Here is a 23,498-nt window from a genome sequence, read left to right as displayed (position 1 = left end):
GGAGGCTGAGGTGGGAGGATCTCCTGAGTACAGTAGGTCGAGGCTTCAGTGAGTCATGATTGCACCACTGCACTCCAGCCTGAGTGACAGAGTGAGACCCTATTCCAAAAAACAAAACCCAAACCATAAAAACCTCACTCTTTCTAGGTAGAGTTTCTGTCTTCACAGTGGTTTTTAATGCTGATTCATAATAGAATCTCTTTTGGGGAGCTATAAAATATATGTTGGGTCTACAGAGAAGATTGTTGACATAAGTGGAAGATAATCTATTTCAGCATATGTATGATAACTATAAAACAAGAACCAAATGGACATTTTAGAACTGAAAATTCCACTCTCTGAAATGAAAAATTTATTTGGACTTTCTTAAGAGAGATTGAGCATTACAGAAGAAAGAGTGAGTGAACTCGAAAAGAGATCAATAGATATCATTCCATCTGAAGTACAAGGGAAAATGAAACTGAAAGAAAACAAGGAAGTGAGTCTCCGTGACTTGTGGTACCATGTCATGCAGTACACATGGATCCAGGGACCAAGAAGAAATGGCTGGAAAAGATTAAAGAAAAAAAAAAGTTGATATATTCTCAAATGTAGTGAAAAAACATCAACTTACAGATCCAAAAAATTCATTAACCCCTCATAAAAATAAATGTAAAGAAAACCCTACCTGGACACATCATAGTCAATTGTACAGAGCAAATTTTGTGCATTCACAGGGAACAAAGGTATGAATGACAACTGACTCAAAACAACGGAGGCTCAGGATGTGTGAAATGGTGAAAGAAAGCTGTTGACTTTTTGTTCACACTCATTGAGAATGCCCTTTAAAAACAGGAAGTGAAAACATTGTGGCAGATTGAACTTTCCAAATTTTATAACAACAAATGTAACCAGAATAAATAATCCAATTAAAACGCAGAGTTTCCCCAACTAGAAAAAAAAAAAAAGCAAGCTGAAATTATTAACTGTCTAAAATATATGCACCTTAAATATAAAGCTTCAGATAGACTGAAAGTAAAAGATGGAGGCCGGGCATGGTGGCTCATGACTGTAATCTCATCACTTCGGGAGGCTGAGGTTGGCAGATCACTTGAGGTCAGGGGTTCAAGACCAGCCTGGTCAACATGGTAAAACCTCGTCTCTGCTGAAAATACAAAAATTAGCTGGGCATGGTGGCAGGTGCCTGTAATCCCAGCTATTTGGGAGGCTGAGGCAGGAGAATCCCTTGAACGTGGCAGGCGGAGGTTGCAGTGAGCCAAGATGGTGCCTCTGCATTCTAGCCTGGGCAACAGAGCAAGACTCTGTCAAAAGAAAAAAAAGAAAAGAAAAAGAAAAAATCAATGAAGTCATAGACAATCTGAAAAATTATCAATCAACTTGGCCTAATAAACATTCATAGAATACTATACCCAACAACTGTAGAATGTTCATTCTTTTAGAGTGCACGTAGTATGTTTACTAAGGTAGACCCTATTCTGGGCCTACAAAGAGTCTTAAAAATTTAAAAGTATTGAAATCATACAGAATACTTTCTTTAGTTGCAGTGAAATCGAATTAGAAGTCAATAAGATATACAAAAAAGACTTTCATATTTGCAGTTTAAACCACCGTGGGTCAGAGAAGAAAGCCTGTAGAAATCAGAAAATATTCAAACTAAATGACGATTCCTAAATATCAAAATTTGTAAATTTGTAGGACATAACTACAGCAGGACATAGAGAGTATGAGTGCTTATGTTAGTAAAGAAAAAAGGATAGAAATCAATGATCTAGGTTTCCACTTAAAAGCTAAAAAAAAAAAAGAGCAGGCCAGGAACAATGGCTCACTCCTGTAATCCCAGCACTTTGGGAGGCCAAGGTGGGTGGATCACAAGGTCAGGAGATTGAGACCATCCTGGCTAACATGGTGAAACCCTGTCTCTACTAAAAATACAAAAAAATTTAGGCGGGCTTGGTGGCAGGCGCCTGTAGTCCCAGTTACTTGGGCGGCTGAGGCAGGAGAATTGCTTGAACCTGAGAGGCAGAGATTGCAGTGAGCCAAGATCATGCCACTGCATTCCAGCCTGGGCAACAGAGCGAGACTGTGTCTCAAAAAAAATAGGAAAAAAAAAAAAAAAAAAAAAAGAAGAGCAATAAAGCGATATAAACCCAGAATAAGTATAAGAAAGGCAATAATGAGAGAAAATCTATAGAACAGAAAAGAGAAAAACCCTGAGAGTAATAAAGTTAACATAGACAGCATAGCTATTTGAAAAGAATAATAAATCATTAGCGAAACTCATCAAAGAGAGAGAGACAAAATGTAAGTTATCAAAATAAAAGAGAGGACATCACTATGATTGCTAAGGATAATAAGGGAATGTTATGAGCAACTTTATGCCAATATATTTAAGAACTCAAATAAAAGAGACAAATGCCTTGAAAATTTTTACTTGTCAAAAGAGACACATAAAATAATAGAAAATCTGAAAAACTCATATTATAGGATTTGAATTTGTTATCAAAAACCTTCAAACACATACATACCCCAAAAGAAAAACAACAAAAATTATCACCAAGTCCAGATAGTGTTACTGATGAATGTTATCAAACATTGAAGGAAGACATAATACCAATCTTAAAAGACTCTCAAGAAAATGGAGTTTATTTTATAAAGCCAGAATAATGATGATACCCAAACTTAGAAAGATATTACAGAAAAAGACAATGATAAATCAGTATCTCTCATGAATACAGACACAAACATATGCTTAAGAAAGTATTAGCAAACCAAACCTAGCAATATGTGAAAAAGATAATACATCATGACAGGTGAAATTTAACCCAGGAATTCAAGGTAGGTGCAACATTTGAAAGTCAATGTGATTAAACATTTGAATAGCACAAAGGAGAAAAACAATATAATCATCTCAATAGATGCCAAAAAATAACGTTTCAATGTGTCAAATGTTATTGTTTGTTATTGTTATGTTTCACACTCTATTAATGATAAAAATAGCAAAGTAGAAATGAAAGGGAATTTGATCTGATAAAGGGCACTGTCTTAGTCCATTTCCTGCTGCTATAACAGAACACCACAGAGTGGGCAACTTACAAAGAAATTTATTTCTTACAGTTCTTGAGGCTGGGAAGTCCAAGAGCATGAAGCTGTCCTCTGGTGAGGGTCACCACACAGCAGAAGCGCAGAAGGCAGAAGCAGGCCTAGGAGAGAGAGAGGGAGGAAATCGTATCAAACTCATTATTCTTTTTTATTTATTTATTTATTTTTTTGAGATGGAGTCTTGCTCTGTTGCCCAGGCTGGAGTGCAGTGGCCGGATCTCAGCTCACTGCAAGCTCCGCCTCCCGGGTTTACGCCATTCTCCTGCCTCAGCCTCCCGAGTAACTGGGACTACAGGCGCCCACCACCTCGACCCACTAGTTTTTTGTATTTTTTAGTAGAGACGGGGTTTCGCCATTTTAGCCAGGATGGTCTCGATCTCCTGACCTCTTGATCTGCCCGTCTCGGCCTCCCAAAGTGCTGGGATTACAGGCTTGAGCCATCGCGCCCGGCAACTCATTATTTTTTTTATCAGGAACCTACTCACATGAAAATTAACCCACTCCTGAGACAATAGCGTTAATCCATTCATGAAGATGGAGCCCTCATGAGCTACATCACCTCTTAAAGGCCCCACCTCCCTGGCCAACATGGTGAAACCCCGTCTCTACTAAAAATACAAAAATTAGCTGGGTGTGGTGGTGGTGTGTGCCTGTAATCCCACCTACTCGGGAGGCTGAGGTGGGAAAATCGCTTGAATCCAGAGGCCCAGGTTGCAGTGAGCTGAGATCGTGCCACAGCACTCTAGCTTGGACAACAGAGCGAGACTCGTCTTAAAAAAAAAAAAAAAAAAAAAAAAAAAAAAGGCAGGCGTGGTGGTTCATGCCTGTAATCCCAGCACCTTGGGAGGTGGAGGCGGGCGGATTGCCTGAGCTCAGGATTTCGCGAGCAGCCTGGGCAACACGGTGAAACCCCGTTTCTGCTAAAAATACAAAAATTAGCCCGTCATGGTGGCGTGTGCCTGTAGTCCCAGCTACTGGGGAGGCTGGGGCAGGAGAATTGCTCGGACCTGGGAGGTGGAGGTTGCAATGAGCCAAGATCAGGCCACTTGCACTCCGGCCTGGGAGACAGAGCAAGACTCTGTCTCAAAAATAAACAGATAAATAAATTAATTAAATAAATTCAACATAAGTTTTGGAGAGGACATTCAAACTACAGCAGGCATCTATGAGGAAACTATTACTAACATCATATCTAATGGTGATTAATTAAATGTGTTCTAAGATAGGGAATAAGATAAGCATGTCTGCTTTAACTATTTCTATTTATTGTACTGGAAATCCTATCCAGGGCAATTCAGCAAGAAAGATGAATAAAAGGTATAAAGATTGGAAAGGAAGAACTGAGACAGTTTTTTTTTTTTTTTTTTGAGACGGAGTCTCGCTCTGTAGTCCAGGCTGGAGTGCAGTGGCCGGATATCAGCTCACTGCAAGCTCCGCCTCCCAGGTTCACGCCTCCTGCCTCAGCCTCCCCAGTAGCTGGGACTACAGGCGCCCGCTACCTCGCCCGGCTAGTTTTTTTGTATTTTTTAGTAGAGACGGGGTTTCACCGTGTTAGCCAGGATGGTCTCGATCTCCTGACCTCGTGATCCGCCCGTCTCGGCCTCCCAAAGTGCTGGGATTACAGGTTTGAGCCACCGCACCCGGCCGAGACAGTTTTTAGTTACAGACAATAGGATTGCTTACACAGAATATCCTAAATAATCTATAAAATAATAACTAGAAATATTATATCAATTTAGCAGTACTATAGGATACAAGACCGATGCACAAAAATCAACTGTATTTCTGTATAGTTGCAACAAACAATTTGAAAATAAGGTAAGCTAAACCAATTCCATTAGCAATAGTAACAAAAATAGTTAGAAATATATTTACAAAAGATATGCAATACCTGTACATGGAAAGTTTGCAAAATAGTCAAGCTTAAGTGACGAATATCTAAATAAATAAATAAATTTCATGGATTGAAAGACTCAAAATTGTTAAAATGTCAATTATTCCCATTGATATCTACATTCAAGGCAATCCTAATTAAAATCCTAGCAGGCTTTTTTAATTGAAAAAAAAATTCTATATTAAACATATATGGAAATATAAACCATTTAAGAGGTGTGGAGTAAGGGGAGGACTTGAACTGCCTAGTTTCAAGACTGACTATACAGCTCATAATTAGGACAATGTGGTAATTAGCATGAGAATAGCCAAATAAATAAACGGAACAGAATAGAGTCCAGAAAAGGACACACACATATATATGGTCAACTTAATTTCAACAAAAGTGATAAGGCTATTGGATAAGGAAAGAAAGTGTTTTCTTTTCTTTTTTGAGACGGAGTTTCCCTCTTGTGGCGCAGGCTGGAGTGCGTGCAATGGCCCCATCTCGGCTCCCCGCAACCTCCGCCTCTTGGGTTCAAGCGATTCTCCTACCTCAGTCTCCCGAGTAGGTGGGATTACAGGCATCCGCCACCACGCCTGGCTAATTTTGTATTTTTAGTAGAGACGAGGTTTCTCCATGTCTGTTAGGCTGGTCTGGAACTTCCGACCTCAGGTGATCCGCCAGCCTCGGTCTCCCAAAGTGCTGGGATTACAGGTGTGAGCCACCGCGCCCGGCCGAAAAGAAAGTCTTTTCAACAAATAGTACCGGAACTCGGTAAAATATGGAGAAAAATGAACATCAATCAGCGTCCCCTTTCTCTTACCCACTCCTCAGCCCCAAGGTCGCCCTGGGAGCCCTTCGCAGGCAGGACCGTGACTCGCCTGGCTTTCGGGAGGCTAATTTTCCGCTCCCTGGGCCCGCGAAGCGCTGGGTGCGGAGGAACTGCTGGAAAGGACCTGCCTCCACGTGGGACTGCCGCCAAGTCGCATCCCTGTCATGCACCAGGTAGTCCCCTATGGTTTAAGAACTTTCAAGACTCTTAACAGGTTAGGAAAATCCAGAGGAAAGGCAGAATTGGGTCCCTCGGGCTTGCCTGACACCAGGGACAGTGGAGTTGAGGTGACATTTCACTGGCATGGAAACCTGAGACCAATAGCAGGATGCGCCAGGCTCGGTGGCTCACGCTTGTAATCCCAGCACTTTGGGTGGCCAAGGAGGGCGGATCACGAGGTCAGGAGTTCGAGACCAGCCTGGCCAAAACAGTGAAACCCCGTCTCTACTAAAAATACAAAACTTAGCTGGGCGTGGTGGCGGGCGCCTGTAATCCCAGTTACTCAGGAGGCTGAGGCAGGAAAATCGCTTGAACCCGGGAGGCGGAGGTTGCAGTGAGCCGAGATCGGGCCACTGCACTCCAGCTAGGCGACAGAGCTAGACTCCATTTAAAAAAAAAAAAAAAAAAAAAAAAAAAAAGGCAGGATGAATCACTCGCCCGGTAGTGACGGAAGAGGCCGTAGAAGCCTCTTAGAGGCCAGATTCCGCGGTGGCGGCCTCTGTGCCCTTCATTCCGCTACCCATCCGTCCACCGAGTGCCTGCTAGTCGCCAGGAATCCGGCCACGGAGAGACTGAGGTCGACTCCCGACCGAGAAGCCTCGCGCTGGGACCAGTCGTTTTGACAGTGGCAAAACGACTCCAAATGCAGCAGCATCCAGGCGGCGGCCGTGTTTGAGGAACAGAAGCTGAGGGCGGCGAGGGCGGTCACAGAGGAAGGAAGTTCAGGGTTGGCCAACAGGAGCCGCAGGTGCCCCGAAAAGGGGGCGGGGTCAGGGGTGCCCTGAACTCCGAATGCGAACTTCTGTCTATCACAGCCAAGCACGCTGCTTCTTGGATTGACCTGGCAGGATGGCGCCACCACCAGCTGGAGTGAAGCTGGGCGCGTTCCTGGCAGTGACTCCGAATCCCGGGAGCGCAGCGAGTGGGACAGAGGCAGCCACAGCCACACCCAGCAAAGTGTGGGGCTCTTCCGCGGGGAGGATTGAACCGCGGGGCGGGGGCCGAGGAGCGCTCCCTACCTCTATGGGACAGCAGGGACCCAGTGCCCAGGCCCGGGCAGGGCGCGCCGTAGGACCCAGGTCGGCACAGGGAGCCAGCCCTGGGCTCCGGGTCCACAAGACCCTCAAGTTTGTCGTCGTCGGGGTCCTGCTGCAGGTGAGTCCCCATCGCGGTCCTGCCTGGGGAAAAGCGCGCCTGGCGCCGGGAGGGGGCAGGGAGAGAGGGGGACACGGCGGGGGTGCCTGGCCCTGGTCGCTTGTGGCGGGGCATGTCCGGCCAGAGGAGTCCGTCGTCGAAGTCCGAGGAAGAGCGGGGTCCCCGGGGCCAGGCAGGAGCGGCCGGGGTCTGGAGGGAGCAGAACCCCCTCCCGCAGGAGGCTGGGCCCGGGGACTCCACCACGTTGGCCGCTGCCTAGCGCAGCTCCTTCCTCCCCACACTTCAAGATGTATCGGGACGTTTCAGAATCGATAGAGCTCAAGTGTGTAAACTTCCAAGCCACCTCCGAGCCACACCGGCTGCGTGAATGGGGAGCACCATTCTCCTCCCCATTCCCTCATTCTCTCCCCACCCCCATCCTTCTTTTCTCTCTCTCTCTCTTTTTTTTTTTGAAACGGAGTCTCGCTCTGTCGCCCAGGCTGGAGTGCGTTGGCGCGATCTCGGCTCACTGCAACCTCCGCCTTCTGGGTTCAAGCGATTCTCCTGCCTCAGCCTCCCGAGTAGCTGGGACTACAGGCGCCTGCCACCACCCCCGGCTAATTTTTTGTGTTTTTGGTAGAGATGGGGTTTCACCATGTTAGCCAGATCCGCCCGCCTCGGCCTCCCCAAGTGCTGGGATTACAGGCGTGAGCCACCGCGCCCGGCCCTCCATCCTTCTTTTCTTAGACAAATCGGTTAAACACGCAGCCCGGCAGAAAAAGTAACTTTCTCTCCCCTGCTTGTTGTCTTCCGTTTCGAGTCCACTAAGCACACCGGCAGCAGTTTCCTTCCAGCCACTTTCTTGCACATCAACAGGTACAGGGCAGTGAATTGACCACGAGGCAGGCAGCCAAGACCGGGGCACGCCCTTCCTTCAGGAGGCAGCGTTTCCTGTGAAAGCAATCACTCAGTCTGGAAAAATGCCAATACCTTCGGTTCTCTTTCAAGTTCATTAAGTCTCTATCAATTGTTCTCTTTCAGATTCGTTCTATGTTAAGGAAAAACAAAACAAAAGCTAAATTACCTCAAAGATAAACCAGTCTTCCAAGTGTCGGTAAATTTTAAGTGTTTTTGTTTAACAAACTAAACAAAATCCAGGAAACCAATAGCATTTTGTAATCTCCAAATAATTGCAGAATTTATGTTTTAAACATCAGTTTATATTAGGTGGAACCCACGGTTGATGCTTTTCTTTTTGACAGGCTAGTGCGATTCCAGGTGGATGTAGTGCGATTCCTGTGTAGACAAGGTCAAACGTCTGAATTTGGTGGTTTTGGAAATGTGACAGTGCGTTTGTGTGGCTATAAAAAAATACTTGAGGCTGGATAATTTATAAAGAGGTTTATTTGACACATGATTCTGCAGGCTGTACCAGAAGCATGACACCAGCATTTGCTTCTGGCAAGGCCTCAGGAAACTTCCACTGGTGGTGAAGGGGAAGGACAGCTGGATTCTGCCCATCAGGGAAAGGGGTGGGGAGGATGGCAGGGGGAGGGGGACGATTTCCGAAAGGGGAGGGGGAGGGGCCAGGTTCATTCTAACAACCAGCTCTCATGGAAACTAAGAGTGACAACTCCTGGGGGAATGTGGGAGGGGGCAGGTATGGCACCAAGCCTTTCATGAGGGATCCACCCCAAACGCCAACAGGCCCCACCAGCTACATTGGGGTTCAGATTTCAACATGAGACCTGGCAGGGACAAAGGACCCATAGCAGACACCAAGGCCTTCTTCCATCCCACAGGACCCTCTCATCCCACCATCCATCAGCCTTCTTCCTGTGCATTTATAGGTACTTTAGCTTTTAAAAATTCTGACTGAACAACAAATCACATCAGATGTTTTCTATCAGTCCATGCATGTATCTCATTTTCTTTTTTTTTTTTTTTTTTTTTTTTTTTTTTTGAGACGGAGTCTCGCTCTGTCGCCCAGGCTGGAGTGCAGTGGCGCAATCTCGGCTCACTGCAAGCTCCGCCTCCCGGGTTCACGCCATTCTCCTGCCTCAGCCTCCCGAGTAGCTGGGACTACAGGCGCCCGCCACTGCGCCCAGCTAATTTTTTCTATTTTTAGTAGAGACGGGGTTTCACCATGGTCTCGATCTCCTGACCTTGTGATCCGCCCGCCTCGGCCTCCCAAAGTGCTGGGATTACAGGCGTGAGCCACCGCGCCCGGCCTCTCATTTTCTTTAACAGCATCATAATATTTAGTGCATGGGTGAAACACATGGGGTGAACCACAGTTGATTTTAATCTTCCATCCTATGGGCAATTGTTAACATTATGTCCTGCCTTTGTTTTTACTAATTCCAGCAGCATTGTAGTGAGAACCCTTGTATGTATCATATGTCCATATGTCAATATTCTCTGGAGTATCGGGCAGCCCTTTAAAAGAGGAATTCTTGGGTCAATGAGCTCATTAATTTAGAATTTTGTTTGGATAGTGCTAAATTGTCCTTTGGGAGAAGATTGTACCAATTTTACTCTCACACCAAGAATACACAAGCGTGCCCGTGTCCCTGCACCCTTACTACATGGAACTTCCATTCTTTGCGACTCTTAAGAGGTAAAAAATGATAGACCTCAATGTTTGTATTTTTTTATTTCAGTGTTATTAGAGATTTTCAAGGATCCAGGAGTTTTTTGAGACTGGGAGTAGATGACCTAGAGCTAATCTTCCAGATTAGACTGCTGGGGAGGGAGCGGGGAAGACCGCAGTCGCACCTCTGCACTTGGGAAACCAAGGTCAGCTGGGGCCAGTCACTTGGGAAACCGAGGTCAGCTGGGGCCAGTCCCTGCCACCGGCCATGCCTGTGAATAGAGATAAGGTCTCTGTCCTCAGGCTGTCAGGATGACATCAGATGAGCCTGGAGCTGAGCTCAGTTGCTGACCCCAGGTCCTGGCTCTGTCAGTGCTAGGCTGGCCCAATCTCTGTGCCAGGTCCTTCCACCTTGCCTCTCTCTTTATCAAAGTAGGAAATGAGAAATTCTGAAGGCTCTGAAGCTTAGTCAGTCAGTCTGTCAAAGAGCCCAGAGACTGGAGGCTGAAGACGGCCAGAGTTGTCCATGCTCCTCTTCAGCTCTGTGACTCTGGTATGGCCCAGCTCCTTCCTGTAAAATAAGACAGAGATAAAAGTCTGCTGAGGCCCAGTATAAACTGCAGTGGACTGTATTGGCAGTGGACTGTGTGACTCTGCTGTGGCCCCAGCTCCTTCCTACAAAATAGGCAGATATAAAAGTCTGCAGAGGCCCTGTGTAAACCACAGTGGTCTGTGTTGGCAGATGTGTGTTGTCATGTAGGAGGACAAATCACACTCTCAGGGCTGGTGTCACTCACTCAGGACTCTGGATCCCCAGGGCACCTGTCCTCCACCCAGCAGAGGCTGCACCTGCTCCTACCTGCACCTCAGCACGGGCTCCCTGAGCTTGGGGCAGAAGGTTCTAAGGAATGGGGTGGGGTGCCATGGGGAGGGGATGTGGAGGAACAGAGGAGCCAGACTTCAAGTGAGGACAAAGATGGCACTGCAGGGCCACAGCCTGGTTTACCTGCCACGTTTCCTTCCAGTTTTCCTTCTGGTGGGCGCCCGGCACTGGTTGCAGTTTGAAGAGTGAGCAGGAGAGGTCTCCATCCACGTGGCTGCAGATAGCTGCTCACTCAGCCCCTACTGAGAGGCCACAGTCCCAGTTCTGATCCTTGTCCTGTATACAGGAGTGGCAGGGCAGTGAGGCTCCCGCTTTCAGGGACGGGGACAGTGGGGACAGTGCCATGCTCCAAGCCTGTGCTGTTGGACTGTTGGTGTCCTGCTCCTGGCCAGATACTGCACATCTTCATTCAGGGTATTTTCCTAACCTAAGGGAGATGGGGCTTGTTGCTCTCATTTTGTCTGGGGAGAAAATGAGATTTAGGAGGAGGAAGTGCCCAGCATTTGGGACCTGGCCTGCTTGATAGTAGCAGCTGCCTGTTGGTCTGGGAAGGGGCTCTTCTGGATTCTCAGGCAGGTATCTGTGATAATGGGGAAAGGAGAAAGGGTTTGCTTTGTAGGGAAGAGCAGGGTGCACTCAGCACCTCAGACACCCACCTGTGGCCAGGAGGGGATGTGAATCATCACATTTTACAGATGAGGGGACCACAGCTCAGAGGGGGAAAGTGTGTGCAGCTCAGAGGTGGAAAGTGTGTGCATCTGGCCGTAGGCAAGTCTGTCCAGGGCACTGGTAGGAATGAGAGAAACTAGGAATGACCTCTTTAAAAACTAAGATGAAGAAAATTTCAAAGTTAAGTCATTGGAGTTTGTTGGTAATACATTTGTATGGCTTAGGTCATGTTAAGTGCATCACCCCCTCACCCCGTGTCTGCTGTTGGCCTCAGCACTGAGTTGAGGGAAAGGGGAACCGTCCTGGTGAAGAGGAGAGGGGAGCAGCACCGGCTGGGGCGGGTTCTCTGCCGCTACCTCCTCCTGCTGTGGTTTCTCTGGGCTTAGGCGGCCCCTCTCACCTGGCTTGTCTGTGGGGAGATCTTTGTTCTCCGACTGCTTTGAAGACTTTCTCCTTAACAGTGGTTTCAGCACTTGGATGGTAGCAAAAATAATCTGCCGGAGCCATGCCTGTAGCATTTTCGCCCTCCCCTTCTATATAATAGCAGCCATGTTTCGGCCTCTGCAGGGCTAAGGTCCTCTGAGCAGCTGCTTCTCCACATCTCTGCCCTGCACTTGGCCTCTGGGAGCTCCTGGTGTTCCTTAGCAGAGTCCACAGGGCTCTTTGGGGTCCCGTCCCTGTGCTGGAGCCTGGAGCCTGTGACCTGAGGCGGTGAGCTGAGGCCACCACTGGGCTCACCTCATGGGCTTGGAGGAAAAGTCATTCACCCAGGAAGTAGATCATGAGCCCTTTACTCTGAGAATGTCTGTGCCTGGTGCCGGTGGGAGGACAAATGAGCCCTGCCTGTGTCAATCCTGCTCCCTGAAGCCCACAGTCTGGTGCAGGAGGTGTCACCAGGGACCTAAATGGCGATCAGGAAGCATGGGGGCCACCTCCCCCACCCCCCACCTCCAGAGAGGCTGTGCCGGCTCCAGGGACGCCATCCCTCCCTACTTGGCTTTGGCAGAGGGAGGCTGTGCGGTTGCAAGGCCCCAGTTCATGGTATTGTTGGCGTGGAGGATGTGGTTTCATTAAAGTTAACATTGAGAGTAACGATTGTACTAACAACAGCATGTGCTGTGCCAAGCTCTGTTCTCAGCACTTTATACACATATGAACACACTTAATCCTCTTACAACCAGACTGTACAGGAACCCTCATTGTCCTTGTTTTAGACGAGCAGCATGAGATGCAGAACATTCATTCAGTGGAGGGACTGGACAGGAGGATGAGTGACCCTCGGGGACAGCAGCAGTGATTGGGTCACTGGGTTCTGCTGACCTTTCCCAGGGAGTATTCGGTGCTTGTTCATGAGGCCTGCATTCGCCTAGCACTGGGTCAAAGCTGGGGGTCCCTGAGAAGTCATTTAAAGCCACGTCTTATTTCCAGAATGATAAACATGTTTAGAGAAGAAGTGGTTTACCCCAGACCATGAGGCTGGCCCGAGACTACAAGACAGATGGCTTGCTTCTTAACCCAGGGGTCTTTTTATACCAAAAGAACAAAGAAAGAAAAAAGCCACAAAGACCCAAAGGAAGCAGATTTCCAACCACAGCCAACCTCAGAACAATTGAGTTGCTCATTTTAAGATCAACAAGGCATTTTTTAGGGTGTCTATGCCTGAAGGAGGAAATCACAGTGTGAATATCAAACTTGCCTCTAAAACAGCCTAACACAATACTGGTCCAGGAAGAACAAGGCAGGAAACCCCCTGGTGAATGACTCATCTCAGGAAGAGGCAGGGTCAGGAGAGTCTATGGAGAAGACCTGGAACAAGACCTCTCACTCCTGCTCTCTTACACACACACACGCGCACACACACACACACACCCCCTCACACCCCCATGAGCCCAAATCTGTGAACTGAGAACCTCACTTCTCTGACTCACCTTCCATCTCCCTCAATCAGAGACACCCACAAACCTCAGAGCTGCGTCCCAGCATCACTTGTTTTGACTCCCCTCCCCCACTGCCTTGACTTCCTTTCTGCCTGGGAACCTGTCTGTGTGGACTTTTCCCTCTATGTCTACCGGTGTCCTGCCACCAATGGCATTTGTCACCTCTGCCAGGGTAGCCCCTCATGACTCGGGGTATTGATGGCTGTGCCTCATCTCCCTGTGAACTGGAACTGTCCTAAGGAAAGGGAGGGTCGTGCCTTGTTCCTGATGCTCCACGATTCCTTGCACAGTGTGGTCACCAGGTGCTGATGTGCCCTCCTTGGATGAATGAGTAATGTGAGTTCTAGGAAGCTTGCACTAACGCGGATGTGACGTCCTCAGCCTTTCATAGACTATGTTTCCTATGAGAGGTGGGAAGAACAGCTGAACAGAAGGCTGGGGACTGCCCAGGTCCAGAGTCACCAAGAGCTTGTTGGCAGGTTTTCACTTGCTATTAGCAGAGGGTTTTGTTTTGTTTTGTTTTGTTTTTTAAGCCACTATTTTTAGTGTTAAAAGTGAGTTCAGGCCGGGCGCAGTGGCTCACACTTGTAATTCCAGCACTTTGGGAGGCTGAGGCGGGCAGATCACAAGGTCTGGAGATAGAGACCATCCTGGTCAACTTGGTGAAACCCCATCTCTACTAAAAATACAAAAATTAGCTGGGTGTGGTGGTGTGCGCCTGTAATCCTAGCTACTAGGGAGGCTGAGGCAGGAGAATCCCTTGAACCAGGGATTCGGAGGTTGCAGTGAGTCGAGATTGTGCCACTGCACTCCAGCCTGGCGACAGAGCCAGACTCCGTCTCAAAAAAGGAAAACAAACAAATAAACAAAAAGAATTCATCAGAAGGCATAATGATCATAAATGTGTGTATAAAGCTTTAAAATACATGAAGCAACGCTCAAAAGGATTAAAGGGAGATCATGTCACCCCCTTCTCAGCAATTGATAGAATGATCAGATGAAAACAGTAAAATAACAGATCTGAACATTTTCAACCACGTTGACTTAATTGACATTTATAGAGCACACATGCAACATCTATGGGAGATACCTTCTTTTCTATGAACATGGTATTTACCAAGATAGACCATGTTGTGAACTATCAAACAAATCTAAAAACATTTAAAACGAAGGAAATTATATAAAATGTGTTCTCTAATCTTAATGAAGTTAAAGTGTTAAGCAATAACAAAATCTAGAAAGACTCCCAAAATGTGAATATTAAGCAACATATTTATAAATAACTCATAGTTCATGGATGAAATCAAAAGAGGATTCAAAGCATTTCTTTTCCTTTTCTTTCTTTTTTTTTTTTTTGAGATGATGTCTCATTCTGTCGCCCAGGCTGGAGTGTAGTGGCACGATCCTGGCTCACTGCAGCCTCTGCCTGCTGGGTTCAAGCGATTCTCCTGCCTCAGCCTCCCGAGTAACTGGGACTACAGGCGCCTGCCACTACACCTGGCTCATTTTTGTATTTTTAGTAGAGATGAGGTTTCACCATGTTAACCAGGCTGGTCTTGAACTCCTGACCTCATGATCCACCTACCTCAGCCTCCCAAAGTGCTGGGATTACAGGCGTAAGTCGCTGTGCCTGGCCTGGAGTTTCTTTTTGGGGTGATGATGAAAATGTTCAAAAATTGATTTTATTGATGGTTATACACTTCTGTAAATATATTTAAAGAATTATATGATATATAAAGTATATCTCAGTAAAGTTCTTAAGGATTAAAAGAAGAATGGCATCAAAATCAATGACTCAGAGGTCTGCATTACTCACCCGTAAAGTAAGTATAAATTAAACTCAAAGGTAGTACCAAGATGACAAGGAAATAATAAGACTGAAATCAATGAAATAGAATTCAAACAATTAAAGGAATCAGCAAGCCAAGAGTTGGTTCTCCTAAATGATCAACAAAATTAATAAAAGTAATAAACTGGTTGGGGGAGGTGGCTCATCTCTGTAATCCCAGCACTTTGGGAGGCCGAGGCGGGCAGATCACCTGAGGTCTGAAGTTTGAGACCAGCCTGACCAACATGGAGAAACCCTGTCTCTACTAAAAATAAAAAATTAGCCAGGCGTGCTGGTGCATGCCTGTAATCCCAGCTACTTGAGAGGCTGAGGCAGGAGAATCGCTTGAACCTGGGAGGCAGAGGTTGCAGTGAGCCAAGATTGCACCACTGCACTCCAGCCTGGGCAACAAGAGTGAAACTCCATCTCAGAAAAAAAAAAAGTAATAAACCAAACTTTAAAAGAAAAAAAGAACAACAGCACAAAATACCAATATCAAGAATTAATGATGGGATATTATTACAAGCTCTACAGCCATTAAAAGGATAATAGTGGGCTCTTACGAATAACTATGCCGATCAATTTGACAACTTAGATTAAATAGACAAATTTCTTAAAAAACACTACTTAGCAAAATAGCCATCAGAAGTAAAGATAATTTAAATATTCCTAAAGCTGTCTATGAATTGGAATTCATTGTTTGTTTGTTTATTTATTTATGTTATTTTTTGAGTTGGAGTCTCGCTCTGTCACGCAGGCGGGAGTGCAGTGGTGTAATCTTGGCTCACTGGAACCTTTGCCTCCTGGGTTCAAGCGATTCTTCTGCCTCAGCTTCCTGAGAAGCTGGGATTACAGGCACCCACCACCATGGTCAGCTAATTTTTTTGTATTTTTGGTAGAGGTGGGATTTCACCATGTTGGCGAGGCTGGTCTTGAACTCCTGACCTCAGGTGATCTGCCCATCTTGGCTTCCCAACTGCTGAGATTACAGGCGTGAGCCACCCTCCCTGGTGAAATTCATTGTTTAAATGCTCACATGATGAAAACTGTAGGCCCATGTCATTTCACTGAATTCTATAAATATTTTTGGAAGAAACACCAACAGTTGACAAATTGTTTCAGGACATAAAGAAGGAGGAAAAACTTCTTCACTGTTTTAAAAGGCAAACATCATTCTGACACCAGAATCTGACAGAAGTTACAAAAAAAGAAAAATACTGATCAATATCTATTATAGATACAGATGTAAAAATCCTTAATTCAACAATAGCCAATTAAATTCTCCAAGAAGATAATACGCTGTAAGAAAGTAGGGTTTATTCCAGGAATACAGTTGGATTAAGATCTGAAAATTAATGTTACTCATGATATTAACAGCATGAAGGAGAAAAGCTATATAAACACATCAATGGAAGCAGAAAGAACATTTGACAAACTCTGACTTCCATTTATGATTTAATAATTCTCTTTAGAAACAGAAGAGAACTTCCTTAAAACTGATTAAATGCATGTATAAAAGCTATGGCTAACATCTGTTAAAATAGTAGAATATTGAATGCGTTCATTCCATGATTAGGACCAATTCCAAGCATGTTCCTGTAGATCACATCCATTTGGCATTGAACTCAGGGTCCTAGCCAATGCAGTATGGCAGGAGAGAAAGACAGAATAATTGGGAAGGAAGGAGTGGGACTACCTTCATTTGCAGAGAACTACTAGAACTAACAGGTGGCTCTAGCAGGTCACAAGATACAAGCCAGGTACTACACAAGGAAATAGGACTGTGAGAGCAGAAAAGGGAAACAGAGTTTGAGGAACAGACACTAACGTAGCTGTCACCAAATACTAGAGAGACTTTTATGTAGAAAGGGGTTGCATTTGATCTCTTTTAAATCCTGGCAGCAGTCAAACTAAGCTCAGCCTAAGCTATTTTTAACAGCTTCGTCCTTCTGGTCCTCCTCCTTCCCCTTCTCGCCCTTCCCCTTCCCCTTCCCTGGCCAGCCCGGCCTTCCCTTCCCTTCCCCGGCCCGGACGGCCCGGCTCGGCCTTCCCTTCCCTTCCCCGGCCCGGCCCGGCCGGCCCGTCCCGGCCTTCCCTTCCCTTCCCTGGCCCGGCCCGGCCTTCCCCGGCCTTCCCCGGCCTTCCCCGGCCCGGCCCGGCCTTCCCCGGCCTTCCCTCCCCTTCCCTGGCCCGGCCTGGCCAGGGACGGCCGGCCAGGCCAGGCCAGGCCGGGAAAGGCCACCCAGGCCAGGTCAGGGAAGGCCAGGCCAGGCCAGGGAAGGGAAGGCCGGCCAGGGCAGGCCAGGGAAGGCCGTCCAGGCCAGGCCAGGGAAGGGAAGGGAAGGCCGGCCAGGCCAGGCCAGGGAAGGGAAGGCTGGCCAGGCCAGGCCAGGCCAGGGAAGGGAAGGCCGGCCAGGCCAGGGAAGGGAAGGCCAGCCAGGCCAGGCCAGGGAAGGGAGGGAAGGCCAGGCCAGGCAAGGGAAGGGAAGACCAGGACAGGCCAGGGAAGGGAAGGCCGGCCAGGTGAGGCCAGGGAAGGGAAGGCTGGCCAGGCCAGGCCAGGGAAGGCCAGGCCAGGCCAGGGAAGGCCGTCCAGGCCAGGCCAGGGAAGGGAAGGGAAGGCCGGCCAGGCCAGGCCAGGGAAGGGAAGGCTGGCCAGGCCAGGCCAGGCCAGGGAAGGGAAGGCCGGCCAGGTGAGGCCAGGGAAGGGAAGGCCGGCCAGGTTAGGGAAGGGAAGGCCAGGCCAGGCTAGGGATGGGAAGGCCAGCCAGGCAAGGCCAGGAAGGGAAGGCCGGCCAGGCCAGGCCAGGGAAGGGAAGGCCGGCCAGGCCAGGCTTGGGAAGGGAAGGTCGGCCAGGCTTGGGAAGGGAAGGCCGGCCAGGTTAGGGAAGGGAAGGCCAGGCCAGGCCAGGGATGGGAAGGCCAGCCAGGCAAGGCCAGGGAAGGGAAGGCCGGCCAGGCCAGGCCAGGGAAGGGAAGGCCGGCCAGGCCAGGCTTGGGAAGGGAAGGTCGGCCAGGCTTGGGAAGGGAAGGCTGGCCAGGCGAGGCCAGGGAAGGGAAGGCCGGCCAGGCCAGGGAAGGGAAAGCCGGCCAGGCCAGGCCAGGGAAGGGAAGGCCAGGCCAGGCCAGGGAAGGGAAGGCCGGCCAGGCCAGGCCAGGCCAGGCCAGGGAAGGGAAGGCCGGCCAGGCCAGGGAAGGGAAGGCCAGGCCAGGCCAGGCCAGGGAAGGGAAGGCCGGCCAGGCCAGGCCAGGGAAGGGAAGACCAGGCCAGGGAACGGAAGGCCAGGCCAGGCAAGGGAAGGGAAGGCCAGGCCAGGCCAGGGAAGGGAAGGCCAGGCCAGGGAAGGGAAGGCCGGCCAGGCGAGGCCTGGGAAGGGAAGGCCGGCCAGGCCAGGGAAGGGAGGGAAGGCCAGGCCAGGCCAGGGAAGGGAGGGAAAGCCAGGCCAGGCCAGGGAAGGGAAGGCCGGCCAGGCCGGGCCAGGGAAGGGAAGGCCGGCCAGGTGGGGCCGGGGAAGGGAAGGCCGGCCAGGCGGGGCCGGGGAAGGGAAGGCCAGGTCAGGCCAGGGAAGGGAGGGAAGGCCAGGCCAGGCCAGGGAAGGGAGGGAAAGCCAGGCCAGGCCAGGGAAGGGAGGGAAGGCCAGCCCAGGGAAGAGAAGGCCGGCCAGGCCAGGCCAGGGAAGGGAAGGCCAGGCCAGGCCAGGGAAGGGAAGGCCGGCCAGGCCAGGCCAGGGAAGGGAAGGCCGGCCAGGCCAGGCCAGGGAAGGGAAGGCCGGCCAGGCCAGGCCAGGGAAGGGAAGGCCGGCCAGGCCAGGCCAGAGAAGGGAGGGAAGGCCAGGCCAGGCCAGGGAAGGGAAGGCCGGCCAGGCAGGCAAGGGAAGGGAAGGCCAGGCCAGGAAAGGGAATGCCAGGCCAGGCCAGGAAAGGGAAGGCAGGCCAGGCCAGGCCAGGGAAGGGAAGGCCAGGCCAGGCCAGGCCAGGGAAGGGAAGGCCAGGCCAGGTCAGGGAAGGGAAGGCCGGCCAGGCCAGGCGAGGCCAGGGAAGGCCGGACAGGCCAGGGAAGGGAAGGCCGGCCAGGCTAGGGAAGGGAGGGAAGGCCAGGCCAGGCCAGGGAAGGGAGGGAAGGCCAGGCCAGGCCAGGGAAGGGAGGGAAGGCCAGGCCAGGCAAGGGAAGGCCAGGCTAGGCCAAGGAAGGGAAGGCCGGCCAGGCAGGCAAGGGAAGGGAAGGCCGGCCAGGCCAGGCCAGGCCAGGGAAGGGAAGGCCGGCCAGGCCAGGCCAGGGAAGGGAAGGCCGGCCAGGCCAGGCCAGGGAAGGGAGGGAAGGCCAGGCCAGGCAGGCAAGGGAAGGGAAGGCCAGGCCAGGAAAGGGAAGGCCAGGCCAGGCCAGGGAAGGGAAGGCCGGCCAGGCCAGGCCAGGGAAGGGAAGGCTGGCCAGGCCAGGCCAGGGAAGGGAAGGCCAGGCCAGGCCAGGGAAGGGAAGGCCGGTCAGGCCAGGCCAGGCCAGGGAAGGGAAGGCCGGCCAGGCCAGGGAAGGGAAGGCCGGCCAGGCCAGGCCAGGGAAGGGAAGGCTGGCCAGGCCAGGCCAGGGAAGGGAAGGCCGGCCAGGCCACGGAAGGCCGGCTAGGCCAGGCCAGGGAAGGGAAGGCCTGGACGGGCCAGGGAAGGCCAGGCCAGGCCAGGGAAGGGAAGGCCGGCCAGGCCAGGCTTGTGAAGGGAAGGCCGGCCAGGCCAGGCCAGGGAAGGGAAGGCCGGCCAGGCCAGGGAAGGGAGGGAAGGCCAGGCCAGGGAAGGGAAGGGAAGGGAAGGCCAGGCCAGGGAAAGGAAGACCAGGGAAGGGAAGGGAAGGCCAGGCCAGGGAAAGGAATACCAGGGAAGGGAAGAGAAGGCCAGGGAAGGCCTGGCCGGCCTTCCCTTCCCTGGCCTGGCCTGGCCGGCCTTCCCTTCCCTGGCCTGGCCTGGCCTTCCCTTCCCTAGCCTGGCCTGGCCTTCCCTTCCTTGGCCTGGCCTGGCCTTCCCTTCCCTTCCCTGGCCTGGCCTTCCTTCCCTGGCCTTCCCTTCCCTGGCCTGGCCTGGCCTGGCCTGGCCTTTCCGACGGAGTTTCGCTCTTGTTGTCCAGGCTTGAGTGCAGTAGCACGACCTCGACTCCTTGCAGCCTCCGCCTCCTGAATTTAAGCGATTCTCCTGCCTCAGCCTCCGGAGTAGCTGGGATTACAGGTGCCGCCACCACGCCCAGCATATTTTTAGTAGAGATGGGGTTTCACCATGTTGGCCAGGCTGGTCTTGAACTCCTGACCTCAGGTGATCGCCGGCCTCGGCCTTCCAAAGTGCTGGGATTACAGGTGTGAGCCACCGCACCTGGCCTCCCTGCTCCTCCTTTTCTAATTGAACTTTGTAATTAAAAGAATCTCCCAGTTACAGAAAAGATGAAAAATTATACTATACACTTTGCTTTGAACCACCTGAGAGCAAACCACCCACAGAATGCACATCACCCTTTAACACTCGAGTGGGTATTTCCAACAAATAAGAACATTCTCCCGCATAACCACAATACAACCCTCAGTATCAGACAGTAAGCATCAGCACATTACTACCAGCTAATCCTCAGACCCCAATGGCTTTCACGTGTCTTTTATCATGTAATTTATTGTACAGAAATCCTGTCCTGAATAACTATACTGCTCTTTCATCTTTGTCTGACTCTAGTATTTCATGGGACATTGACGGACTGTTTTGGGGTTCAGTTTGTAAGGTGCCTTTTTAAACCTGAAGTTCATTATTTAATATTTGATTCAGTATCCTGCTTTTTAAAAAATGTACACATCATATAACCCTCATTAGTAAAAGTGTGTGTGTGTCTGTGTGAATGTGAACACCGCCCAATCACAGGAGAATATCCATTTTTCTCAAGGGTACATGAAACATTCTCCAGAACACGCGATATGTTAGGCCACAAAACAAGCCTTAATACAATTTTAAAAATTGAAATAATATGGAGTATCTTTTCCAATCACAACAAAAGGAAATTATAAATCAATAGCAGAAGGAAAACTGAAGAATCTGCAAATATGTGAAAATTAAACAAAAAATTTAAAACAACCAATGGGTAAAAAAAAGAAAAGAAATCAAAAAGGAAATTAGAAAATATCTTGAGAGGCTGAACTCTGTAGCTCACGCCTGTAATCCCAGCAGTTTGGGATGCCAAGGTGGGCAGATCGTGGGAGGCCCCACCCCCCCCAAAAAAAAATATCTTGAGACAGATGACAGGCACATTAAAATCTCAGAAATCGCCACTAAAGAACTTATCCATGTAACAAAAAACAAAAAACAAAAAAAACCAGTTGTACCCTCAAACCTACAGAAATTTAAAAAATGTTTCAAAAGAAAGTATCTTGAGACAAACGAAAACAATATACCAAAACTTACAGGATATATGAAAGCAGTGCTAAAATGAAAAATGACAGCTGTAAATACATTTAAAAAAATAGCTCAAATCAACAATCTACCTTTACATAATGAAGTAGAAAATGAAGAGCAAACGGCCGGGCATGGTAGCTGACGCCTGTAATCCCAGCACCTTGGGAGGCCGAGGTGGGCAGATCACAAGGTAAGGAGATAGAGACCATCCTGGCTAACACAGTGAAACGCCATCTCTACTAAAAATACAAAAACAGCTGGGTGTGGTGGCGGGCACCTGTAGTCCCAGCTACTCGTGAGGCTGAGGCAGGAGAATGGCGTGAACCCAGGAAGCGGAGCTTGCAGTGAGCCAAGATCACGCCACTGCACTCCAGCGTGGGCAACAGAGCGAGACTCCGTCTCAAAAAAAAAAAAAAAAAAAAAAGAAAAGAAAAGAAAGAAAATGAAGAGCAAACTAAGCCCAAAACTAGGAAAAAAAGAGTAAGTAATAAAGATTAGATCAGAGATAACAGAAATAGAGAATAGAAAAACTACAGAGAAACTCAAAGAAACTGAAAGTTGACTCTTAGGAGAGATCCATAAAATGTACAACCCTTTACCTAGATGGACTAATAAGAAAGACAGAAAACTCAAATAACCAAAATCAGAAATGAAAGAGGGGACATTTCAAACAAATTTACAGAAATCCAAAGGATTATAAAAAATACTATGAATAATTGCATGTCAACAAAGTAGATCACATTGATAAAACTGGTAAATTACTAAAAACATACTACCCACCAATATTGAATCATGAAGAAATAGAGATTTTGAACACAGCTATAGTGAGGAGATAGAATCCATAATTCAAAACTTCCCAGCAAAGAAAAGCCCAGGACCAATTGGCTTCAATGATGACGTCTACCAAACATTTAAAGAGCTAACATGAATTCTCCTCAAACTCTTCCAAGAAACTGAGTTGGAGGGAACACTTTCTAACTCTTTCTGTAGGCCCCCGCATTACTCTGATACTACAGAAGTGATAAAAGGAGGCCTCCACGTCTTGTTCCTGATCTTGGAGAAAAAACTTTTAGTCTTTCACTATTGAGTAGGATGGTAACTGTTGACTTTTCATGTGCAGTCTATAAGTCTAAGATCTACAAGAATTATACAACTCCTGTAATAAAACAGCAATTTTACCTTGGGGTATATATCCAAAAGAATTGAAAGAAGGGGCTCAAAGAGATTTTGTGAACCCATGTTCATAGCAGCGTTATTCACAATAGCCAAGATGTGAATACAAACCAAGTGCTCATGGATAGATGAATGGATAAACAAAATATGATATATATACACACAATGGAAAGGAAGGAAATTCCAATGCATGGTACCACATGGATGGATCGTGATGATATTATGCTAATTGAAATATGACAGCCACGAGAAAAACAAGGCACTGTATGTTACCATTTATATGAAGTATGTACAGTAGTCAAATTCATAGAAACAGACAGTAGAATGGTAGTTTCCAAGGACTGGGCAGGGGTGGGGACAAAGAGACAAATTTGAGTACAAACAAATGGTTGAGTTTCATAACTGGGAGAAAGATGCAAGTTCTGTCTAATTTTGGAGGGTTGGGGGAATGGAATGTAAGATTGATCTTGTAATGGGTAAGATCTAGAAGTCACTCATGCCAGTCCTTGCTTTGTCCCCATAGGTCGTGCCTGGCTCAGCTGCAACCATCAAAGTTCATGATCAATCAGTCGGCACACAGCAATGGGAACACAGTCCTTTGGGAGAGTTGTGTCCACCAGGTACGTTCTAAGACTGATCTCTAATCCTTTACACCTCTCTTTTCCTTACCATATACCATATACAAAAATCATCTCAAAATTCATCAATAACATTCTTTTTCCATGTTCTTCAAGTTTTGTGTTTTCTACAGTGTCTGGTTTTTCTGCTCAACAGATACTTATTGTTCCTTTGCCAAATCCAGGGTTATGAATCTTTATTCCCATGTTTTCTTCTAAGAGTT

The 23,498-nt window shown here is 48.6% G+C and overlaps 1 protein-coding gene and 1 long non-coding RNA gene across 2 annotated transcripts in view; one reads left to right on the top strand and one right to left on the bottom strand.

Annotated features, from left to right (window-relative positions):
* Positions 1-314: 314 nt before the first annotated feature.
* On the bottom strand, positions 315-6,506 carry LOC103215473 (uncharacterized). The gene is made up of 5 exons (XR_490156.3): positions 5,799-6,506; positions 3,113-3,200; positions 985-1,301; positions 668-822; positions 315-546 (listed from the first exon to the last, which is right to left on the bottom strand). It is a non-coding gene; the product is annotated as an uncharacterized lncRNA (long non-coding RNA).
* The window catches only part of TNFRSF10A (TNF receptor superfamily member 10a), a 35,093-nt gene continuing 18,076 nt past the window's right edge, over positions 6,482-23,498 (top strand). Inside the window, exons 1-2 of the mRNA XM_007961932.3 lie at positions 6,482-7,181; positions 23,181-23,277. Coding sequence (XP_007960123.3) covers positions 6,876-7,181; positions 23,181-23,277 — 403 coding nt within the window. The 5' untranslated portion in view covers positions 6,482-6,875. The remainder of the gene's footprint in view (positions 7,182-23,180; positions 23,278-23,498) is intronic.

Source organism: Chlorocebus sabaeus, chromosome 8, assembly GCF_047675955.1.
Source record: "Chlorocebus sabaeus isolate Y175 chromosome 8, mChlSab1.0.hap1, whole genome shotgun sequence".
In the NCBI taxonomy this organism is placed as follows: domain Eukaryota; kingdom Metazoa; phylum Chordata; class Mammalia; order Primates; family Cercopithecidae; genus Chlorocebus; species Chlorocebus sabaeus.
Note: the sequence above shows the minus strand (reverse complement) of the source record. Positions and strands in the feature narration are given on the sequence as shown.